Source organism: Amia ocellicauda, chromosome 10 (genome assembly GCF_036373705.1).
Source record: "Amia ocellicauda isolate fAmiCal2 chromosome 10, fAmiCal2.hap1, whole genome shotgun sequence".
Lineage (NCBI taxonomy): Eukaryota > Metazoa > Chordata > Actinopteri > Amiiformes > Amiidae > Amia > Amia ocellicauda.
This window is the reverse complement of record NC_089859.1, coordinates 32867093-32890133: the sequence shown is the minus strand read 5'-3', so window position 1 is coordinate 32890133 and position 23041 is coordinate 32867093. Positions and strand designations below refer to the sequence as shown.

At 36.8% G+C, this 23041-nt stretch overlaps 1 protein-coding gene across 1 annotated transcript in view; it reads right to left on the bottom strand.

Annotated features, from left to right (window-relative positions):
* Positions 1–23041, bottom strand: part of LOC136760536 (eukaryotic translation initiation factor 3 subunit H) — a 119988-nt gene that overhangs the window by 13322 nt on the left and 83625 nt on the right. The window contains exons 3-5 of the mRNA XM_066715974.1: positions 12347–12514; positions 8494–8593; positions 4766–4915 (exon numbers count right to left, since the gene is read on the bottom strand). Coding sequence (XP_066572071.1) covers positions 4766–4915; positions 8494–8593; positions 12347–12514 — 418 coding nt within the window. The remainder of the gene's footprint in view (positions 1–4765; positions 4916–8493; positions 8594–12346; positions 12515–23041) is intronic.

Sequence of the window (23041 nt, the reverse complement as noted above, 5' to 3'; positions counted from 1 at the left end):
ATAAAACTAACTGCCTCAGTTTCAAAGAAAGCAGTAAGTTCAACAAACAGTGGTATGGTAAATCCAATGAAGCAGCTATGAACAGCTTAATGGTTGAAGAACGGCAGATGCTCAATAGGTGTCAAACGCTAATTTGGAGTACAAACCTTGGTTTTAACTGCATTATAAAGTAGGCCTGTTCTCCAAAACCTATAAACCCCTGCTAGTCTATACGAACAAAAACAAAAATCAATAAAAAAAATTGATAAATTTTTCAATGGTGATAAAAGACTCTACTCTAATAATATCTCTATGGATATACAACCTGTGTTACTGGCACTATATATTGAATTTTGCCATTCTATGGTAGTGCAATGCCAACACCAGGGGTTTTTCTTCAAAGCTGCATCTACTAGTCCTGATAATACATCATAGCTGGGAAGTAACTGCTTGAGGAGAGGTATACCAAGGTTGTGAGAAGAGCCCAGGTTTTCAGACAATTAAAAATAAGTGCATGCTTTCATAGCACACTTTAATTTGCTTGATTTTATAGTTAACAATCAATATTTTCAGAAGAAAAAAAGACTTGCACTATGGGTTACAAAAGGAGAAAAACAAAACAAAACAAAAAAACAGCTTTGGTATATGACTCTAGGCATCACTGAACAATACAAAATACCCCCTTCACCAGAAACAAATACATGAAAAAGATACAAAGCAGATTAAAGAACATTTAAGCAAAAACATGTTATTCAAACAAAAATAAATAACTGAAACAAAAGACGATAAAAAGAATACCATCATTCAGAAGACAATACTTCAATAGCCACAAATTTAACATGGATTTCAAAGCTTGTATAAACAGAAAATAAAACCCTGATCACGCACACACACATGCATAACTGTATAACATTTCAAAGCCAGATGCAAGAAATAAATAAAAGAATCAGCTGGAAACATGCATGGAGCCACAGAATCTAACAAGAATCACAAGTTGATGTCTTACACAACACAGGAATGAAATGCGTACTAGGGGTTAGTATTTGCCAACAAGAAAACTGATTTAAGACAAAAAAAACAGTCAAGTACTACATGCTGTACCTGGTGTGCACCTGCGAAATATTAGACTAACTCTGTCCTATATGTTTGATCAAACTTCACTTCTCAAGTTTTTAATAGCAATTACCTAGGATGTGGAATCAAATCACACATTATGGTTATAAAGTTAAAACAGGTGATCGTGTGACATCCATATATGCGTTTATGAAATATTGATACCATAGTTAAGAATCCAGACATGAGTTAGATCAGTGCTGATACTCATTAGCATTATGTATTCGACATAATTAGTTTATATTTTAAGGACTTGCACTGTTATTGTACATCATTATTCATTTGTATATTACGGATTTTACAGTCGCAATACAGATGCAAAGGGACAGCATGTGGACATTATTGACAAAATTGCACTGTTAATCTCCAGGAAAGAAAATACCCAAGTATGGCTTCCTTTCCCATCTCCCACAAAGTAGGTCTCTTAGATAGTTATAATCATATTATAAAGGATCTTAGTCATAGATCAGTCTGAATACCAAAGATTTTGGAGGGGGGGGGGGGGATACAATCATTTGGGAACCTTTCTTAAAATTCCACAGTTTGTCTTTAAAAGCCCCAGTGTGGTTGAAATAGTAAGTTTATGTTGTCATGTAGATGGTTATCTTTACTTAGGCAATGGGAATGGGGGGTAAAGCACCCCAGAGAGCTCAAAGGAGTCATTTTGCACTATGGTGGTCCTATCCTAAGACCCTCTGTGTGGCAAATCGATTTAATAAAGCATTCAAATGGAATGATACTGCTCGATTATGCTCTTTTAATCTTCAGTGACAGTCAAATTGGCTAAAAACAATCCTAAATAAATAGCAACATAGCTCTGAAACCCAAACCAGAGAAAGGGGACAGGCTGGAAGGGAAATCAGAGATGTTAAGTGAAGTTGGATTCAAATAGATGGGAATGGAATGCATAATTAAAATGCATTTAGGGTCTTCCTAAGGGCAACTCTACTGCTCCAGCGTTATGAAGTCCTTATACATATGCTTTAATATGGTCAATGTTTAAAAGAAACATTATCCATAATTATCCATGTATCAGCCATAGAACAATGCATCTCGTGTATTTTCCACACTCTGAATCTCAGTTACACACAATTGAATTGCAAATAAATGCAAGGGGTCTCTACATGAGGGTTTCAAACTGTTTGCAGCATGAGCAAAATTATGTCTCTGATATAACACCCTGATATACAATAGTGATTCCTATATTAGTTAAACATGGGATCTTGATCAAGAAACTGTACAAGCTGCTGTTTTTAAGTTATCACTTCCTACTGAAGTGATTTTCACTAAATTAGTGATTTGTTTTTACCTGATTATATATATATATATTGATTCAGCTATAGCTTTAAGCTCAAGGTCTGTTGACTTTTCTTTTAGGGTACTATTTCAGCACAGTATTCAGTACTATCACCCTTCAAAACAGCTTTTATGTTTCAAAATAATTACAGTATGGCGATTACATAAAATTTGTTAGAAAGGGAAACTGGATTATTTTATTAACGGTGCTATGGGAAAGAAGAAAAAAAAAAAAAAAAGGGTGAACCTGATTTAACTTTTAGATGAAGTCTTTCCTCTTTTCCTGTCACTGGGAGCAAAACCAAAACCTGATTAAACCACAAGATTGATAGCACAGAACGGACAATGGCCACATCTCTCCTTTGAGGACCAAAGCTGTGGAACTGCTGTAAGCAGTTAGTCTTCAGACAGTGGAAAAGGCCAAAACCAGAAATTGAACTGAAGGGAAAAAAAGGCTCAAGAGACTTACTTCATATAGTTATAAGCTCTGTTTTCAACTCTAACAAAACATTTTAACCAGGCTATAGGGCTCTCAGTCCCCATGCATATTGAGTGTTCATAAAATGTTTCAAAAAGGAATTCAATTTTGCCCAGAGATCAGGACAACTGATTTCAAATGAACCCTTCAGGGGCCCAGTTGAATATGCGGGAGCAGTGAAACAGGGAGTTATTGTTAAAAAGCTGCAGTAATGCCGTGTTTGCTTTGGTTTCTAGGGTAACAACGAACTGCAAAGAGATAACTTAAACAGATGTGGACTGAGCAAAAGCCACTGATAAATCTGCTCTCTGAATGTTTTTTTTTTTTTTTTTTTTTTTTTTTTAACTGCAAGGTCAGAAGCTCTAGACTTACAACCAAAAAAAACGGGATTTAATCTGAACCTGTATTTAATCATCATTGTGATCTTAAAATAATAATAATAATAATATATATATATATATATATATATATATATATATAATTATTATTATAATTAAAAGGCTTGAGTAACATTTGTGACATTTTTAAAATGTTACATGTTTAAGGGACAGCAGTGTGTATTAATCACATACACATTTTATTTTTCTGCACAGCAAAAATCCTCAAAAAACAAATGCTATGACATACCGTTAACTCAACAGTCTAACTGTATTGTGGTCATGATCAGAAAATGTTTGTTTTCCTTTCACAGACTTGATTTTACACTGGCCAGAGACTAACTTGCAAGTTTGGGAGGAACTGGAATACATAGTCAAGTGATCGGGATAGATCTAGTGCTAAACAGTATATAAAAAAAGTATTAGCTCCAGCAAAACTGATAGATTTGAGACAAATTAAAGATAATATTCCCTTTATAGTCAATGAAATTTACTGTAGAAGATAATAGCAACTTAACATTTTCAACCTCATTGACTTATAATGTAAAGAGGAAAAAAAGTGAGGAAGGCACCTTAAACATTCTCATAGGAACAACGTACTTCCTCTGGCAATAAATTATCTGCAAAACTATAAGTGGCAAATCCTTCAAGGGAAGTTAAATCAAGTTTGCAGATTTCTCTTTGAAATTGTACTACATACAGTCAGTTAATTGCAGTACATGGATGACTGGGATTTTCTTAATTCAGGGACACTTAACACACCAAATACATACAGGCTTCTCAAGAACTTCACTTCATTTATTCTTGTAGGTCTAATTCTATCAATACAGCTTCATAATCTTTTCCAGATTATAATCTTTTCATACTGCAGTAAAAATGATCTGTCCTGAACATTGCCAATCAGATGCATCTTGAAGTCCTGATCTGATAACTTGTTCCACCACCTGCAGGGTTTTAAAAAACCATATGCAACTTCCTGCTGAGATCTAGCTCAAAGAATATGAATACACAGTACCCATAAGATCCAAATAAATAAATACAGGAACAAATTAAATGACTGTTCAAGGACATGTGCCTTTTCATGCTGATGTATGCAATATAACCTTCAATACATACATTTTTTTTGTTACTTTTCTACTACTATTGTTACGAGTCTAGATATGATATGCAAAAAAACACTAACATACGGGCAGATGTTTAAAAAGCTAATAAGAGCTTGAATAGCATTGACAAATAATGCTTAAATCAGCACAACTGATCCAAATGCTTTACAAATGCTAGAGTAAACTGCCTTGTTCTAGTTTCCTTGAAAATAAAACCACAAAAACAAATTAAGTCTTCATTTTCCAAATAACTGAATGGGACAGCTTGCTTTCCATCCCTATTAAGCTGTGAATGTGTTTTTGTCAATACACTCCAATTAGGCAACACTGGAACATGTTCATTTTAAATAAAACACATTCTTTGCAAAAGCTGTTTTACAGGGAGAGACAAAACGCAACACTTCACTTCTAGCACTTACCTGCTAGATAGGTTGAGAAGTTCATGCTTATCCGCTAGGGTCGACTTCTCCTCCAGCTCCCACATCAGGACATTGATGAGGTGCGAATTCTTGATGACAATTGGCACTTCTTCAAACATGCACTCAAAGCCAACGTTGGCTTTTTTCAGCCTGTGGGGTGCGAGAGAGAAATGCAGTGGATTGATTTCACACAACATGGCAGTACATTTGTGGTCTCCTTAATCCTTGAAAAAAAGGAAGTGAACTTTCCAACATAAAAGATTGGATGTTTTACAGTTATCAAGATTAGTCTATTCTCCTCTCGCTCTCCCCCCGCCCCACCCCCACCGCCTTTCTAGGTCTTAAACCTGCAACCAACAGAACACCCTCAAACATGCATTTATTTATAGCACATGGCTGAATGTACAGGTTGTATGTGTTTATATTACTCCCTTTTCCATTACACTTCCCAAATGAATATTTGACACTTGAAATTGATATTTCTAGAGTGGTAAGGGCTGAAGTATAATAAAAATGTAAGTGTGGCAATTTTGTTCTGTGTGTCTATTTCAAAAATCTTTTCAGGAGGAATACCTGTGTCTTCACTTAGTATTCAGGACATTAAGATCTTGGTTCAATACCTTGGAGAATTCAGGGATGGAAAACATCTCTTGTCCCTGTTTTCCCTGTTGGACTATTTCAGCAGTAGCAGATGAGTAGTAAGAAGCATCTACTGTTAAAAACTAGCTTGTGAAACTCTTATTCAAACTAGAAATAAACTGAGAAAGCAGCCTATAATTCTCAAACATGAATCTTTAAATACATATCCCAGTGCTAACTGATATATATACACATTATATATATTACATGTGTTATACTAAGCATAAAACAATCTGAAACTTTTCAATTAATTCCTTTCTATTACTTCCTGGGATCCTTCCCCAGTGATTTAGAGGTGCAGCAAAACATATTATGTCTGACTTCATTGAGGCAGAATGTTACTGCTTCAGTGTCCCTTTTGTAACCCGTTCCCATCATGTATCAGTCCAACAAGACTCGCTGGGTTCAGAGATTTATAATGGAATATCTGGGCAGGTTACTGGTGGACTGATCATCTTCAGCTGTAAATTTCATTGGATCATATCTCACAAGGTTATTGCTACTGTCCTGCAATATCTTCTTATACCTGCTGGCTTTCCCAAACTATCCATTATTCAGCTATTGGCACCTGTCTGTGGTTGCTTTTATGCACAATTTGGTTCAAAACTTATTGCCTCACAATTCTAGGTGATTGAGATTTCGGAGAGGCTTAAGGCCAGTTGATAATGGTAAGCTGGCCTTGAACACGTTTCAAATACCTACTTTGTGTGAAAGCATGGATTACAATAAGCAGATTCTTTTCATGTATGATACTTTGATTAGAACTCTTCATTATATGACATCAACACAACATACAGCGAAACCTTTGAAGTTTCCTTTGCTTCATTTCCCATTTTTTGTTGAAGTCTGGAGAACAATGTTTCTGCTGAATTTCCACCTTGCCTTGCCCTATTTTTTGCATCAGGAAAAGGTTCCGAATGCCTGGATTCACCTGAACATAACAGGCTTTATTGCAAATGCATGAGAAATTGCAAGACATCCTTTGTCCAATTGTTGAAATCAATACTTGCAGCATGTGTAACATGTGCTCATTTAGTCTGCAATGTTTTTAATCATACATAAAGTATAATAGCAAACACTGAAGATCACGTTCATTGTATCAATATAGTGAACATGATTTCTACAAAGCTTGCTTCCGACTGGGTTTGAAGCAGATTTTCTATGCTGTGACTAGGCAATTTCTTACCAGAATGCACCAATTCTGGCCTGTTCTGTAAGGCTGTGAACAACACTAAGTTTATAAAACATTTACAGTAACACTTATACTTACAGCCAACCTTTTCAATTTAAATGTGCCACTACAAGAAAATACAGTTTCTGTTATATCCATATGCAATGTGTTTTGAGATAATTCTTGCTAAAGAGCAACACGATTCTCACACGAGTCTTGCAGATGGCCCACACCTGTTGGATGTGTATTTAACTGGAACATCTCAAGACAAAAGTGCTGATGCTGGAATGTGTTGTAATAATACACTAAATATATACAATACATATTCCATCATATTCATTTCAAAAAAAGGGGGGACATTAGAACAAAAGAACGGTACGGCTAAAATGTGAATCTCTATTTTTGTATTACAGACAAAAACACAATTATAAACATCTACTCATGTTAGGCATTAAAACGCAGAAAAATAATGTATAATTCCTACTAGAAAAAGCTCAGCATACCGCTAAATTAAGGGAAACTTACAGCTTTGTCTTCTAGAGGTGAATCAAATACTGATGGTCCATGATAAACAAGAAACTTAGCAACACAGCAACAAGTATGAAGCCAAGACGACTGATAAATGAAGAGCAACTGTCTGTCTGTCAATTTGGAAATGTGCCCCTGCAGAGGATTTATACCTTTTCTAAAATTAAGCCATCTGCATTTTAAATCAGCTTCACAAGAGCTCATTTTCATACTTGGCTTTCGATTATTATGGCCAATTTTGGTAATTAGCAACTAATTAATTAGGTTTTCATACAACCTTTGGCATATCTGTGTTGTACGGATTGCACACTTTACAAACACAACAGACTAAATTTGAAAGGGAATATAACAATAAGTATATGGGAATGCAATGTGATATTTTGAGTCTCCAAAGTGCAAAAGCAAACTGTTAATTAGATCTGTAAACTGTGGAATGATCAAATCTAGTGAATGGGACAGCCATAATTGTGTAGAACTACATCTATGAGGTTGCTCTCTAACTTGTCTGTGAGTGTAAGGATGTAGAACATGCATTAAGGCTAGGTGTTTTGCAGGCCTTGGCTTTTAAAATTATTTCAGTCATGCAAAACACAGGGTCCCTACCTTGTACACATTTATTATTTAGGTGTGACATTTAATTAAACTCCTTCCAAGCATGTTGATTTCTGTGAAAACTACATTTTTTCATTTGTGCCACGATGTATTCTATAAGTATGAAACATAAAACAAAACAAAAAATCTATGAATTACTTATGAACAGAAAGCTTCTAAACCTGACCGCAATTAGCAGATCAAGGGCTGGGAATGCATTTGGTCATGTAAGAGATAGAGACTAATGAAAAAAAATAACACTTCTCCCAGGTATATGACAAAAGATATTGGCATAGGTTCCACAGTAAGGTCTGTGATAAGTACTGGTATAGCACTTGCGCCATTACGTTTATTTTCACCGATGTCAGTAATTCAAGTCCACAAGTAATTAGGGACAATATTAATTAGTCTTGCATACACTAGTGATTCCAACAGAATGTATTCCCTTTAAATAACTCTGTTCATTAGACCTTTTTTATATATCCAATTTAAAGGCAATTAGCCTCCGCACTGAAGCTTACTAGCGCAACTGCAATAAACACTGCACAATACCATTTGCTTGGCAGGTAAAATGAACTGGTGTTTAACAATTAGCACATATAGTACATACTATATATACACAGTATATTTTATGCACAAATGTAAATGCTACACAAACACAAATCACAAACATGGTGCTGCGTATTTGTATACCAGCGTCCTCTAGAAAACAAGCCACTTATTTTCTGTGCCCACTTTCACTCGCATCGGTTTTATCAACAGATCAAATTAAATTCTGGGAATATTTCATTGTACATACCCTTCAGGAGTAAAGTCCTTCTCCTTGCAAATCTCCATTAATTTGGGAGTGAGCCTGTATGCCTTCAATGACAGAGAGCCCTGGGCCGTCTTGATGGGGTCTGTGTTGACAAAGATAGAAGATGTTAGATAGTTAAGGCTGTAATAGGTATAAGAGAAGAAAGTGTCGACAAGGCTGTGATAAAGCCATCACCTAGCATAGTGCAAGTCCCTTGTTGATCATCGCTACGTGTCACACCATCAGCATTATCTTTTTGGAAAGGGTCATTTAATAGAGTGGAGCATTTTTTGCTGTTGGGAGGTAAATCTGGCAGGAGACATACTGCCCTAGTATGATCGCACAGCCCGTTAGCACAAACAGCATTGGCAGCCTGTGGAGAACTAATCTGCAATCAATGTTCAACAGCAGGGAGAGGGGAAGAAAAAAAAAAAATTGCATATTTGGGTTGCTTAGAGGAAGGAGAAGAGAGAGAGGAAAAAAGACTCAGAGCTTTAGCAGGTCTCTGGTTCTTGAATGTAATGTCCTTAAGCTATTACATAGAAAAGAAAACACTTCTTATACACAAGTTGACACAGATAAAAAGGCCCACAGAAAAAGCTTGCTTCCCACTGCAGTTCTGAGTTGATTTCACTTACTTTGCACTGTTTCAAATTTGGATAGATTTAAAAGTTTACAACACATGTATTTCCCCACATTAGTACTTCTTTCCTTAATTACAGTAGGTCTGGCAATATTTGCTCCATTTGTCATGCACATTAAAACTCATTTCCTCCGATACGTTGTTAAAGAGACAAATGATTGTTTATATACAATACTTGCACAAGTTTAAGCAAAATGTAGAAACCTGCTGCAGACTCAAAAACTGCAATAGAATATTAGTGCTTTAGATTGTGCAAAGCAATATCATAAGCAATTGCATGCTGGTGGTGGAAAGTTGTTTTGTAGAGCCTGCCATATCAGACCAATTAGACCGTGAATGCAAGTCAGGTATTTATATATTTACGTACACACCTACACCTCAAAATCTTGTCATGCTGTGTTTTACTAGAAATGGTATGGCTTTGTTTTGTTTTTTTAATCCAGGCTGTATTAACATTGTATGGCATAGCACTTGTAAGAACAAGATTGACTTATCTCCCTTCGAACACTAAAGCAAAACTAAAACAAAAACAAAATCACCTAAAGTGATTAAAGTGACTCATGCTACAACATCCATATTTTAAGATGACCCCAAATTCTTCAAGCTTCACAGTCTGGGAGAACCACTTTATGGATTCAGAACCTGCTGGCATTGCTTGAAAAGGAAATTTCCATCTTGTGAAGAAAAACTGCCAACTGACCTTAAACAGATTGCTATGGTACTCTATCTTAGCACCAGCCTTCTGATGCTGGTATTTATGCTCCTGCAATGTGGCTAAGGGTGTTGTAAAACCAAACATCCCTGTGAAGTTTATAGCTCAAGTCCATAGTTAAAAGAAAAATAATACACTTCCACTCTTCAACTGACAATATAACCCCCTCGGACAGAACATTTTGTATTTGCAGAAATTATGTGGAACTTCCAAAATATTTCCCTTATAATATAATAATATCCTGTATACTTTTAGCCATTTCAAACGGACCTCTCACTTAACAGTACTGGCTACTGACAACTCAAACTCAAAGGTGCTTTGTTTAGCCCATTATTGCAGTCATTTAGGATAGAAAAATAAAATGTAGGTTGACTGGTTAGTACTTTTGAATGTAAAACAAAGGCTACAAGATGTATTTTGTTTTTTTCTTCAATATTCTAAACCAAATTTGATATTTTTCCCACATGAATATTCCCAAATGTATTTTCTCTTCCCATCGCTTTGACAGAATTATTAACAGTCTATTTTCAGAGCTTGAGCTAATCAACAATAAAAGTCAGGTAAATTAGCTTCCCCAGCTGCAACAGCGTTGGCGCACGACTACGGACTGTAATTCAAGAGTGAACGAAGCCAACGTGAACTGTAGAGATAGGAGCACATGTTGGTAAGACATCAGTTAACCTCATGAAATAACTTCTCAATCTAGGCTGCTGATCAATAGACTGAAATTACAATTCCCCTTGTAAAACAGCTCAATCTCATGGTTGTTTGCAGGGTACCTGTATTAATGACAAACAAATGCCAGAAGCAGCTCAAGACCTGAATACTATATAAAAACTTGGATATCATCATCATCATTAAATTATTCTTTACATACATACAAATGAAGGGAATATATAATAGATGTTTATTCTATCAATCAAGCTGTCTGCTCTCAGTAACAAGACATTTTCTAGCTAAAAAGCTTTATTAACCTTCCCATGCAACTGAGCTGTCAGTATACCTCTAGTAACAGATTCCTTTAAAAAATACACTTATTGTGATACGTCATCTTATATTGTGCGTTTTCCATTTTAAGATCTTAATGTAACAAGGGAGGTAACAAACTTAAGTCTTGTAACAAAGGTTTCCACAAGTCATTGGGCTCATTATCATATCCAACAAGACTGGTCAGCTCTCCCAAATGAGTTGTAATGGTCCATTCAGGTGTCTACCCTCCTAATATTGGAAAATAAGGATCATTTCTCATTGTTTATAATTGCTACCAATTGGAATGGTTTTGGTTTCAGACAAGGGTGATACTACTACTGTCAGCAAAAGGGTGGGCAACAGGCAAGACATATGGGTTATACATCATATTAACATTAGTGAATTGGGTTGTAAAATATTGCCTAAATATCTGTCACCAAACATTTTAGCTAATTTATTAACTCCTCCATATTTATCACAAAACTTATTAAATAATAATTATAATAGCAATAATAATAATAGCACAGGTGGTGAGAGATCAAATTATAGTAGAAAAAAGTCTGGGAGAATTGGAAATCTCATTAGCTAGAGTGATGCAAAGTTTTCCAGTTGATGTGAAGTGCATTTTAACAAGTTATTCTAGAGCCTAATCCAATTGTTAACATGCTGAAACGATTTCAGTGGGCGGTTCTTCGAGATTGATCATATTCATTAAGATCTTTCCTAGCAGATACCAGGGATGTTACATTTAGTTCTCAGCTGGAAACTCTGGAAACTCCAGCCAGATACGGCAAGCTTGTGGGCCGTTTATATTATTTTTCTTAAAAAAAAAAAAAAAAAAAAAAAAAAAGGTCTGTGCAATAAAACCGCTAAATTACCTACAGCTCTGATACAGCACAGAACATCTGGCCTGGGAAAGGGAGAGGAAACTTACTTAAAGAGGCAGTTTGAGAAGGGAGGGGTGCTAAAAACAGTCAAGGTTTTGTGAGTCTCTTGCACCCCCTTCTTTCCTCTAATCACAGACAGTTTATAAATGTAGGTAGTGGTGGTAGTGGGGGAGAAGGGGAGGTATAAAAAAAAAAAAAGGGGGGGGGGGGCAAAAAATGTGTCATAACTGCTTGGTCACGTACTGAGCCAGACTCTAGCAATCGGTTTTTGTTAGACATCTGGTCTGGTTCCATAAGCCATCAGTGAAAGGAGAGAGGGAGAGGAAAGAAGGGAGGGGGGGATTGGAAGGAGGAATAAAAATGAAGCAGCTACTCAGGCATTCCAAAATGTACACATCAGGGCTCTGATAGCAAGAAAAATAAACAGAAAGAAGGAAACCCTGTCTAGACTGAGCCGCTGTTGGGGCTGTTGCAGACACTGGGCTGGTATTTATTTTGAAGGACTTGCCAAAGCTACCCTTAGAGGTAGGCCTGCTGAAGTCAGAGAAAGAGAGAGAGAGAGAGATATAGAGAAAGGGGAGGGGGGGGTATACTAATAAAATTGTTGGCAGGAAAGAAAAAAAAAAAAAAAAAAGCAATTATTACCGTAAATGAGGACCACAGACTCCTCAATGGCATGCTGGTAGCTGAACTGGGAATCCAAAAGGGCACGGCTCACAAAGGAACCATAGTAGGTGGACTGGTACCAACCAACGTGAAGATGGTCAATGTTGACATGTCGCAAGCTTCGCATCATCTCCATCTGGTATTGAACTGTAGGAAAACGAGAAGGAAGGATTAGTCCCTCAGCAACTCTACACCTTGGGGGGGGGGGGGGGGGAGGAAGGAAAAAAAAAAAGTGCTTTGATGAAGGTTGGGAAAATTGGCATGTCAGTTAGATTTTTGTGGCTTTAAAATGTACCGTACCATTTCATTTTGATCTTTAACTTTAACCTGACAACCCCAAAAGGGCAGTTGTAAATTGATAGATAAATAAATAAACCAACAAAAACAAACCACTCGGCCTGATCTAAAAAAAAAAAAAAAAAAAATTGATAAACTTTATAACAAACCTTTATTGGTAACCAGACTGCTTTTTAAGGCATAATTTAGAAAAGCTTTTTTTATGCATTTGATTGATACTGATATATTTGGTTCCTGTGCAAATGTTACACTTCCTAGAAAGGAATTTGTTTTCAATTGTTTGAGGGATTAAACTGAGAACTAAAAAGCATTTCTTGTGCTTACATTGTTACCTTCTTTTAATACAGAGAAACAAACACTTACATATTAAACATTCGACATTGAGAGACTGGATTATTCTAGTAGAAAATATTTTAAAATAAACATGTACACCAATAAACACTAAAACTAATGAACCAGAATTTTAATAAAGAACAGCACACTTTTTAATACATATTACTGTTATTGCATTCAGAATGTAAATTAGTGTCAAATTCCTTCAGCTTTGAGTGATGTTCATTATATTAAAATGTCTCAACTGACAGAAAAACTATAATCCATTTTTTATACAAAACAATAAAATATCAAGTGTTCACGTGAGGTTACAAATCTGAGAATCGGCAAGCTGTCCTAAAAAAAAAAAAAAAAAAAAAAAAGGGGGAGGGAAACTAAAAGGTTTCTTGCCAACAGATGAACTATTACATGTACTCAAATAAATAAAAATGTACCACCCAAACAAACTGTCTGCAAGTTAGTCTCACTTTTTCCTAAGATGCCAAGAAAAGCAGTCATGCATGCCATAAAGATCAAAATAGTACCAACATTGCACATTTAAAAGTCAGTGTTATGGACACTATTAGTCCATAGCATTTGATAATAAACAAAATGAAAATAATCGTAATTTTCCAAAACCAAAGAGAATGTCGGATTCCTCTTTAGCCATCCCCCTTCAACAAGATTATAATAAGGGAGTGGGAAGCGGATTCGTAACAGACTGGAAAATTTCCCCAGCTTGTGCGTCAGTTTCTAGTAACTTGGTTATACCAGCATACTGGTCTTACACTAATGAGAACATCTGATAAAACTGAAGGGCTTTTAGCACTATGCTTAATAAAAAAAAATAAAGAACTTAACTTTGTGTAACAACTTTACCTCTTAATTAACAAGTACTGATTGTGCAATTAAACAAAATTCAGAAATTAAATCAACGAGCAATAATATACACAAAATTAATATATTTTTACAAAACTGCTCAATTTAAAATTCTTTGGTGATGGACAGCAATCTTCGAGTCATGCCACACATTTCTGACTGGATTTAGTGACTGGGCCACTGAAGGACATTTTTGCTCCTTAGCCCCTTCACTGTAGTTTTATCTGTGTGCTGTGGGATGCCGTGCTGAAAGGTGAACCTCCATTCCAGTTTCAGCTTTCTTGCAGAGGGCAGCAGGTTTTCTTTAAGGACTTTTCTATACATTGCTCCATTAACTGCCCCTCCCATACTCACACGTGCCTCAGTCACTGATGATTAGAAACATCCCCATAACATGATGCTGCCACCACCATGCTTCACAGTAGGGATTGTGTTCTTTGGGTGATACACTGTGTTGGGTTTGTGCCAAACGTAACACTTTGCATTTAGGTCAGAAAGTTCCATTTTAGTTTTGTCAGACCACAAAACCTGTGGCCACATGGCTACAGAATCTCTTTAGTGTTCAAGATGTGCTTTCTTGAGAATTAGCTTCCTTCTTGTAACCCTACCATACAAGGCCAGATGTTTGGAGCGCTTTGTTGTCACATGCACAGTTTGACCAGTCTTGGCCATAAAAACCTGTAGTTCTTGCAAAGTTGCCACAAGCCTCTTGGCACACTCTCTGATCAATCTACTTCTTGTGCAGTCATCCAGTTTGGAGGGATGACTTCATTTTGGCAGGGTCTTGGTGGTGCCATACACCTTCCCCTTCTTAATAATCATCTTGACTGTGCTCCAAGGGATACCCAAGGTATTTGCTATTTTATAATACCTATCTCCTGATCTGTATCTGTGCCTTTCAACAACTTTGTGTACTGATTGTGTAATTAAATAAATTCAGATACATTAATCAAGCAAATTTATAAAAACAACATTGTGCATACTGAACTACATTTATATAGTGGCTGTTGAATTAGTCTTCGCCGAGTGATTTACAATTCACAAATTCACAAAATTCCCAATCTGCAAGCCAGAATACATCAAGTCTACCTAGCCGTCTATTATGTGCTAATGCATGCATGCATCGCATTCCACTCAAAATAGAGCCGAAATGGCATGTGTAACTAGAACGACTCTCTCACACTCCCTCAGATCCAAAATGGCACACAGATATCACTAACCAAGAGAAGGCAAAAGGTATGATTCAGAATACGTTTCAAGTTACATGGGGATGTGTGTATGCTATAGCTAATAAGCCTACTCAGAATAATGTCACTGGGTAGGCATGTACTGGAAAAAATTAATAACTGCAGTCAGACGGAGATAAGCCCATGTCTCACAAGATCAAGAGCCGTCTCATATCGCAGTTTGAGAGATCCTACTGTATCCCTGTTAATAAAATGAGGCTGAAGTAAAATATTCTCCCCCCATGGGAAACATCTAATTGCTTTTTGACTAGTAATTGATTTTATGGGTAGGGGGAGAGATTCAGATTGGCTTAAGAAGTAGATACGAGTGCCTTTCTTAGGGCAGACAACTAGTGATAACCTTATGGATACTATAGTATATATACACAGATACGTGCAAAAAGTTAAATGTAGAGGAAAGATATTAAACATACAAAAACCATGGAAAAGGAGCAGTCTATAACATTAGCCTTTATATTTCTAAGGCTATTCTGACAAACATTTCCCTGTCCCTGTCTATAAGGAAAAACACAACACTAAACCCTCAAGAGAAGTAGATATTTTAAGAACTTCTCATCCCTTAATGGGTTTTACATTGACAGCTGCAATGGACTTGTGGAGTAGCAGCACTATCTTGCGAAAGGCGAGGGTTAAAGTTTTCATTCTACGGTGACGGCAAAACATTTTTTTCTCGTGTTATACTCAGAATACATATTTGAGCAGTCTGAATTTATTTCAGGAAAGCCAAACACAGCTGTCAGATAATTAAACCCAATTGTAATAGAAACAGTCTACAGAAGTGTACAAGTACAATGTTGTACAGTTGCAATACATCAAGTTCTTAATTTGACCCAGAAGTTAAGGATGGGAAGGCACAGAATTTAATGCTGCACATACCTCAGAATACACGGTTAAAAGCTTGGTAAGAAAACACTGATGAACTGCAGGAGACTGTCATCTTTGAGTGGGTAATGTAATATTTCTTTCCCCAATTTAAGTGCAGTATTGGCTTCACAAACTAAAATGCAGGAGAAATGTCAGTGAATTTCTAATCATCAGGAGTCTAGCTATTACCATGCTGACTTTTACAATTAAGTACAAAACAGCATATGCAAGCCTATTTCACGGATATATTTAAGAGTAAACATTTTATTTTTGTTATTCTAAAACAATAACATTGGAATGCTGATTTTTTTTTTTTGAGGAAAAAATAACTTAAAAAAAATGATAAACTACTATTGTAAAGGGTTAGACAAAAATAAAACATGACAAAAAAAAGATAATGGACATAATTGTGCTCTGTAATTCTGCATTTTTAACTAGATAACTAAAGTATTCTGTAAGATCCATAAATTGACAAATTTTAATTGTTTGAAATGCTTTCTAAAGCTTTGATATACTTGTGAAGCTTCAACTTGCTTTCATAATCTTCAGAAGTGAAAGTAGAAAAAGTTCAAAATTAACAGGATGAAACGGACGTTGAACTAAATATTTACAGCAGTGTAAATAAATGATGGTACTAGACAACCAAATAATTTCTTTACTACTCTATACAGTTTGGGAACTGCACTTGTTCTGCCATTGCAGAATATTTAAAGGATTCATTTTCACACTTCTATTTTAGGAACCCCTTACAAATATAAATATTTGTTTGAGAAGTGTGTATGCACTTGTTTCTTGGCAAAATGCCTCAAAACTGTTTAAAACAATCCGTAGGATTTATAAGATTTGGAATCCAATTGCACTTTAAATCTGATCTTTTTTTGGTTGCACATATGAGGTTGAAGGTCTACACTAAATACTTCAATATGTAACTTGCATTAAATTTTACTTGACAGAAAGGGACCAAAAAAGCTGCTTGTTTGTGGACAATCCTACTAGTGCACAGTAAATAGCCTGTATTCCTTTGCCAGTTAATTTGTGCATCAACTTTACCGCTTAATTAAGCAATTAGAATAGATCATAGCACAGGGCAAAAAACTCTTTGCTTCAGTCAAAATGTAACACTGCAACTACCGTCTATGAAACAACATGTTTTATGACCTTTAAGCACATCTGGACAGATTTGCATTCGGAAAAAAGTCACATACACATTACTGAAAGGGTGGGGTGGGGGGTCAGTCACAGCTGTGGAAGATCTGTTCACAGGAGTAATTGAAATCAATGGTAAACTAAAAATTGTTTAGGAAATGAAATGTTTCCATTTCCTCATGCTATCAGCCACTTCCATTAATGTGCATGAAAAGGCACTGTTTCTTGTCAGTGCATTCCTATATGCACATAGTTTCAATGACAGACAAAATACAACTTAACACTGTGTAATTCCAACACCAAGACAAGCAAGGGAGTAAGGGAAGGGGGGGGGGGGGGGCTTGGCAGTAAAGTAAATAGACCGATTTTTTTATTTTAGGAGACGAAAAGGAAATGAAAAAAAAAAAAAAAACACAAGACAAGAAGATTAAGATTGTTATATCTGTCTGGTAAACTGAACCCTACTCAGATGTATTCAAAGTAAGGCATATTTATTCCTACTATTACAAATGCTTATGATTAATTGAACTGAGTGATGCTCAATTTATAGGTACTGGACTGCTGGAGACATGGTTCAGTTAAGGTGACACCTATGTTGTTAATGGGAATACACAAACACTGTAGTTTACGCTCCAGCCATTGCCTTGGTATAACCTTCCATCAGCCCTGAAATGGTCCAGACACTGACAGTTTTGAGCATTGCAGCAATTTTGGACATCATAACAAGGAGGTTTTCTTTCTGTCTTTCTTTCTAATGAGACAGCTTCAATAAGAGGTCTGTACAATGCCTGTCCTAACCCAAGGTGATGAAAAACCCAGAGAGGCTTTCAGTCTAGTTCTCTCCAGCGGTGTAGCCCAGAGCTTCAAGGTTGACAGCTTTACTCCTTGGGTTTTTGCCTATCTTCCTTGCAAGGTGCTTTGTCTCTAATTAGAATATCTTACAGGGGGGATTTTTTTTTTTCCTTTCCCTTTTTAAGTGAGTGCATTTTTTAAGTAGGAAAAAGCACCCACATTTTTGAATCATCCTGAGCTAGGACTAAGAAAGCACATGGGACAGATTAGGGGGAGGGGGGGGTTGGGATTACATACAATACTGCACTCAACTCGAACCGATTCTGCAACAGAAAATGTATTGATAATGAAAACCCATGGGATGGACACTAGCCTTAGAAGCAAGAGCACCGCTTCGAACATCCCAGCTGAGATGGCTCAGGACTGCACCTTTTAATTGCTAAAAAGCACTATTTAGCCTGGTTATATGGCACCTGCTTCTTTATTCGTTTTCTTCTCTCTCCAATTTTAAAATGACAAGAAAAAAAGTCAGTTGCGGCAGACAAAAACCTGACAGTAATCCCATTTTATCTGCAGTCTTTTAGCAGCAGGGTGAGCCCATGCTAATTAAATTTGTTTTCAAAACACTTAAGAGGGGGAGAAGATAAAAAAAAAAAAAAAAGGAAAATCCTATTCCATAACTACTAAAAACTATGCAGCCTCTGCTACTTAATCACTGAGAACAGTCTGCTATCTCCTCCCTTCCACCCTGCAACAGCCCCCACGTTCCTCCCAAGCCACCCTAGTTTAAAGTCAAAACAAAGAAGGTGGTCGACTGAGTACCTTATTAATACTCTAATCACAGCCTGAGACGTCTCATTAGGGGGCTTGCCGTGGCCACAGGGAGATTGTTATCTACTGCTCTGCTAAAGCTGTCACAGTGCAAGCAGCCTGATACCACACATCTCCCAAACTATTAGACAGCAATTAACTTAAGTCGAAATGTGATTTCAAAGTAAAACACCCTTAGTGTCAGAATATATGACATGTACTCAAAAGAGTGTGTGTGTGTGTGTGTGTGTGTGTGTGTGTGTGTGTGTGTGTGTGTGTGTGTGTGTGTGTGGGGGGGGGGGGGATATAAAAAAGAAATCTGCATTAAATCTTAAACGCAAAAATGTTAGAGACTTCAACTCACAATTAAATATCTTAACGGACTTCGGAAAGTAAAAGCGCAAAAAAAGAGCAAAAGAAACCGCAGCCCACAGCCCCCGTGTGTTTTAGGTAATTACTGTGCTACTCAACCCATCAAGAAACATATGGTGCAGAAGGAAGGGAGAAGAGCTGTGGAGAGGAGATAAATGACAGTAGGTAACCACGCAGTCTTCGTCCCCACACAGGCAATGCAACCTTTGCTCAGACGCCAATTAGTAGCAGCCACTTTGGTGGTTACAAGATACGAAAGGTGAAAACACAGTTCAGACCACCTTCACTGCTGCTTTACAGGCCCTGAGCTGCCCTCTGATTTCAAGACAATACCTGGCTACAACATGTGTTGGTGTCCCTATCCTCAAAGCTTAGGGAAGTCTGGCTTGATGCCTTAGCAGCAGGCACATATTAAAAGTGCAGACCATTTCTGAATAATAATTATAAAAAAAAAAAAGCCTGTAAATTATATTTAATTGCACATCTTTGATATGGATTTGGAAAATATGACCCTGGCCTGTCTTATAATTATATCATAGATGTGAAAAACTGCAAAATGTTCACCATCCCTCGACTTCCTTTTAAAAGAAGACCCAGAACCTGACACATTGGACAGCAAGCTATTAGCACTTTGAGGAGGTGAGGAAAAAAAGTACATTTGTTCCAGAAAAATAATAATTCCTCTTCAATTTTAGATCCCATTTATAACAGGAGGTTTTATAGATAATTATCTAATGAGGTGCTTTTTATAAAATAAATAAATAAAATCATTCCAACATTCCTGAATTTAATAGTTGCGTTTAAATTACTCCATCCCATTTATCTATCACATATAGCAGAGCGGGGCCGGTTCTTAAATTTGCTCACCGGTTCTTGTAAGGAACCCATAAACTCAATACAGAGATCTCGGTTTATGCGTGACTGTTGTGGGCACAGAGTAAAATATGCACATGTTTTCACTGGAGAGAAAAAAAACAAAACAAAATTTTGGAAGATTACAGAGTTAAAAATCATTGGTCTTACTTCAGAGCTAATTGATTATAGTCCAGTTTTAAAGAAGCAGAAACCTTTGTCAGAGGCACTTTGGGTTCCATTAAAAATGTGTAGATCAAGGTCATGGCGCCATCTATTGACTGAACAGCCGTCAAAGGACAGACCCCAGAATCCCTTCCGCCCTGCTAACACAATTTTGTATTATAAGGCTTTTGCTTTGAACATCTGACCAACAGTTTTGGAGAAACTGGGGAGACGAAAGTAATAGATTTATATTATAAAGCAACAAATTACATAAGCCTATAAAGTAAAATACTTGGACAGCTTATGTTATTTAACCGCCCCTCCCCACCCACCCTAGATAAGCTATGGCCCATCAAAAGGCGAGGGATTGACAGCTCTAAAAAGAGCAAGAATAAAAATCGACCCCCACTAGAGCAACAGACTAAGACAGCAACTGGCTTGGTCTCCTTTGAGAAGTAATCGTTTTTTTAAATCTAAGAAAATCTAAAGTGGCTGTCAGTAACCTATATCTGGAATGCCACAGGTTCAAACACCTATGGTTTGGGCTGCTGTAGTGCTAAACATGTAAGTAAACAGGTTATAGTCTTGGGCATTATCTGTGCAGCACTTTGTGCAAAAGCAGTTCAAAGCAAGCTCAATTAGTGACGCCTCCGTGGTCATGCATTGGCTCATGAAAGACTGTATGCCTGTTCTTTTATATCCCTGATCTCTCTCTCTATTTCTCAGGCTGAAGAGATGCTGTATTCCCCGTCTATTAAGTCGAGTGGCTCTTTGAAACATGTCATTTGTGCCAAATTTAGGAACAAGGCAGGAAGCAAAGAGCTTTTTAGGAAATCCTGGAGACCCCTCTGAAATACATGGATAGTTCTCTACAGCATGCTGGTATTATTACACAGTTTTCCTATTTTCTATTTGCATTTATCTTACCCCTGCACCCAGGGTCAGCTGTTTTTACATTCATTTCCTTTAATAAAGAATTTTACAATCATTACACTAAAGATTACATCTCAATCTCAAGGAGAGACTGGTTTGTCCTTTGTAATTTGCTTTTAAGAAAAGATAATTCTACAAAAACGCTCTTAAAGATGATATAAAGAAATTAACACCTAAATCCTGAAGTCCAACATAGGTGCCTATATACATTTTAATAAAAGCCATACGAAAAAATTGTGACAAAGATCTGCATCAGTGCCAGTTTAAAAGTAAAGGGAGGGCCTTTGCGCTCCTGTGAGGCATCGGTTGAAATGAGACAGATTAAAACCAATTACCAGCCATGTCAAGTCTCATGGTTCTGGAGGGAAAACTCCTGTTTATGTTTCTCCTCATGCTTAGCACAGCAAGAACTCGTAACAAGATTTTATTTATTGTTTGCAAGGCTGACAGCTCCCCCACACACACTCACTCTCTCTCCTGCTCTTGCGCTCGTTTTTCTCCCTTCCTCTCTGCCTTCTTTTGTTAGGAACCCAAAATGGAAACAGCTGAGTGCTAAGGAGGACTGTGTAAGAGGCAGGCAGAGAGAGAAGAGCTGGCAAGTTCAATAGATTAATTCAAGAGCTCTGAGGTTACAGAGTTCAGTTCTATCTGTGCTTTATAGCCAAATATAACCATACTTTTCTCAAATACATGCATGTTATCCTTCTTGTGGGCTGCTTTTTGTCAGCCTATATAGGCAACGCCCTCTTTATGATAGATGGGGGCCTAAAATAAAAAACTCTAAAGGACTTTCCATTAAAAACTAAAAAGATTTCAGAAATGGAGATCTAAAGCAAATAGTGCGGTTTTACTGAAAACATTTCTGGGAAGTACATGCGGATTGAGTCTTCTACTTGCATGGGATGCCCAAATGATCCGTTTCAGAAAAAAAAAAAAAAACTAAATATATTTTTAAATCCAAAATGATAATACAAGGCAAACTTTCTTGTGGCAACAGGCTAATAAGAGAGATACTGCACCACAAACTCATGCATACTTTTGAAATGGATATTACACAGTATAGAATAAAGACATTTTGGCATACAAAAAAATAAAATAAATGAAAGCAGCATAGACTTAGCTAAGGAGTTACTGCATAGGAGACTAAATTAAAAAGAAATGAGTTACACAGAGGGCTCTGTTGAAGCCATTTGTGTATATAACAACCTGATGATGTCAGACAGAAGCCATAACATTTCAATATCTACTCTAGGGAAATAACATATGCTGGTCTTGGCAAACTACAAACATTCAGTCATAGAATCACTACAGTAATAATAACTGCATTGTGCACGTCTGCTGTTATTGCACTAATACCTCCATCTTCTAGTCCAGACATAAATCCAAATTTGCTTGGCTATCATCCATGCCTATCCCATGGATAATTTATTCTATGTGGCAATACTTCTGAATTTATATATTCACTTTTCCCAATATTTCTATATTTGTACAATCTAATGTAGCATTAGAGACCTCAATCGCAATAGTAGCTCAGACGTTAATGCATAATGCATAGACATGGATCAATTACATATTCACAGGACTCAAGTACTTGTTTTTACCAGGTTTATTTATCAACTGCATCTGTGTTCATTAATTTAGCAAAGCGTCTACGGTTTTACTTGAACTTCTACAAGGAACTACCACACATTTAGGCAGTAGTGAAAGTTTGTAGTTTGTGACCCAGGAGATCAGTGTTCCGCCTTCTATAATGGTCTCATTACATACTAGCATTATTTTTTTATTTATTTTTTGCTCATGTACAGTGTAATCGTGTGTTTGGTAGCTTTTCTCTGCAATGAGAGAAGGCTTTCAATTGTGGTGGCATTCCAGGAACTTTTCTTTGCATTCAGCCAATCGCTGTAGGAGGGAGGGACTCGCACAGTCTAGTCAACCATGTGTCATTCAGCACAGATCAGTGCACTCTTCCAATTAGCTACAAGTGGACTATAAAACTGCCTCATGG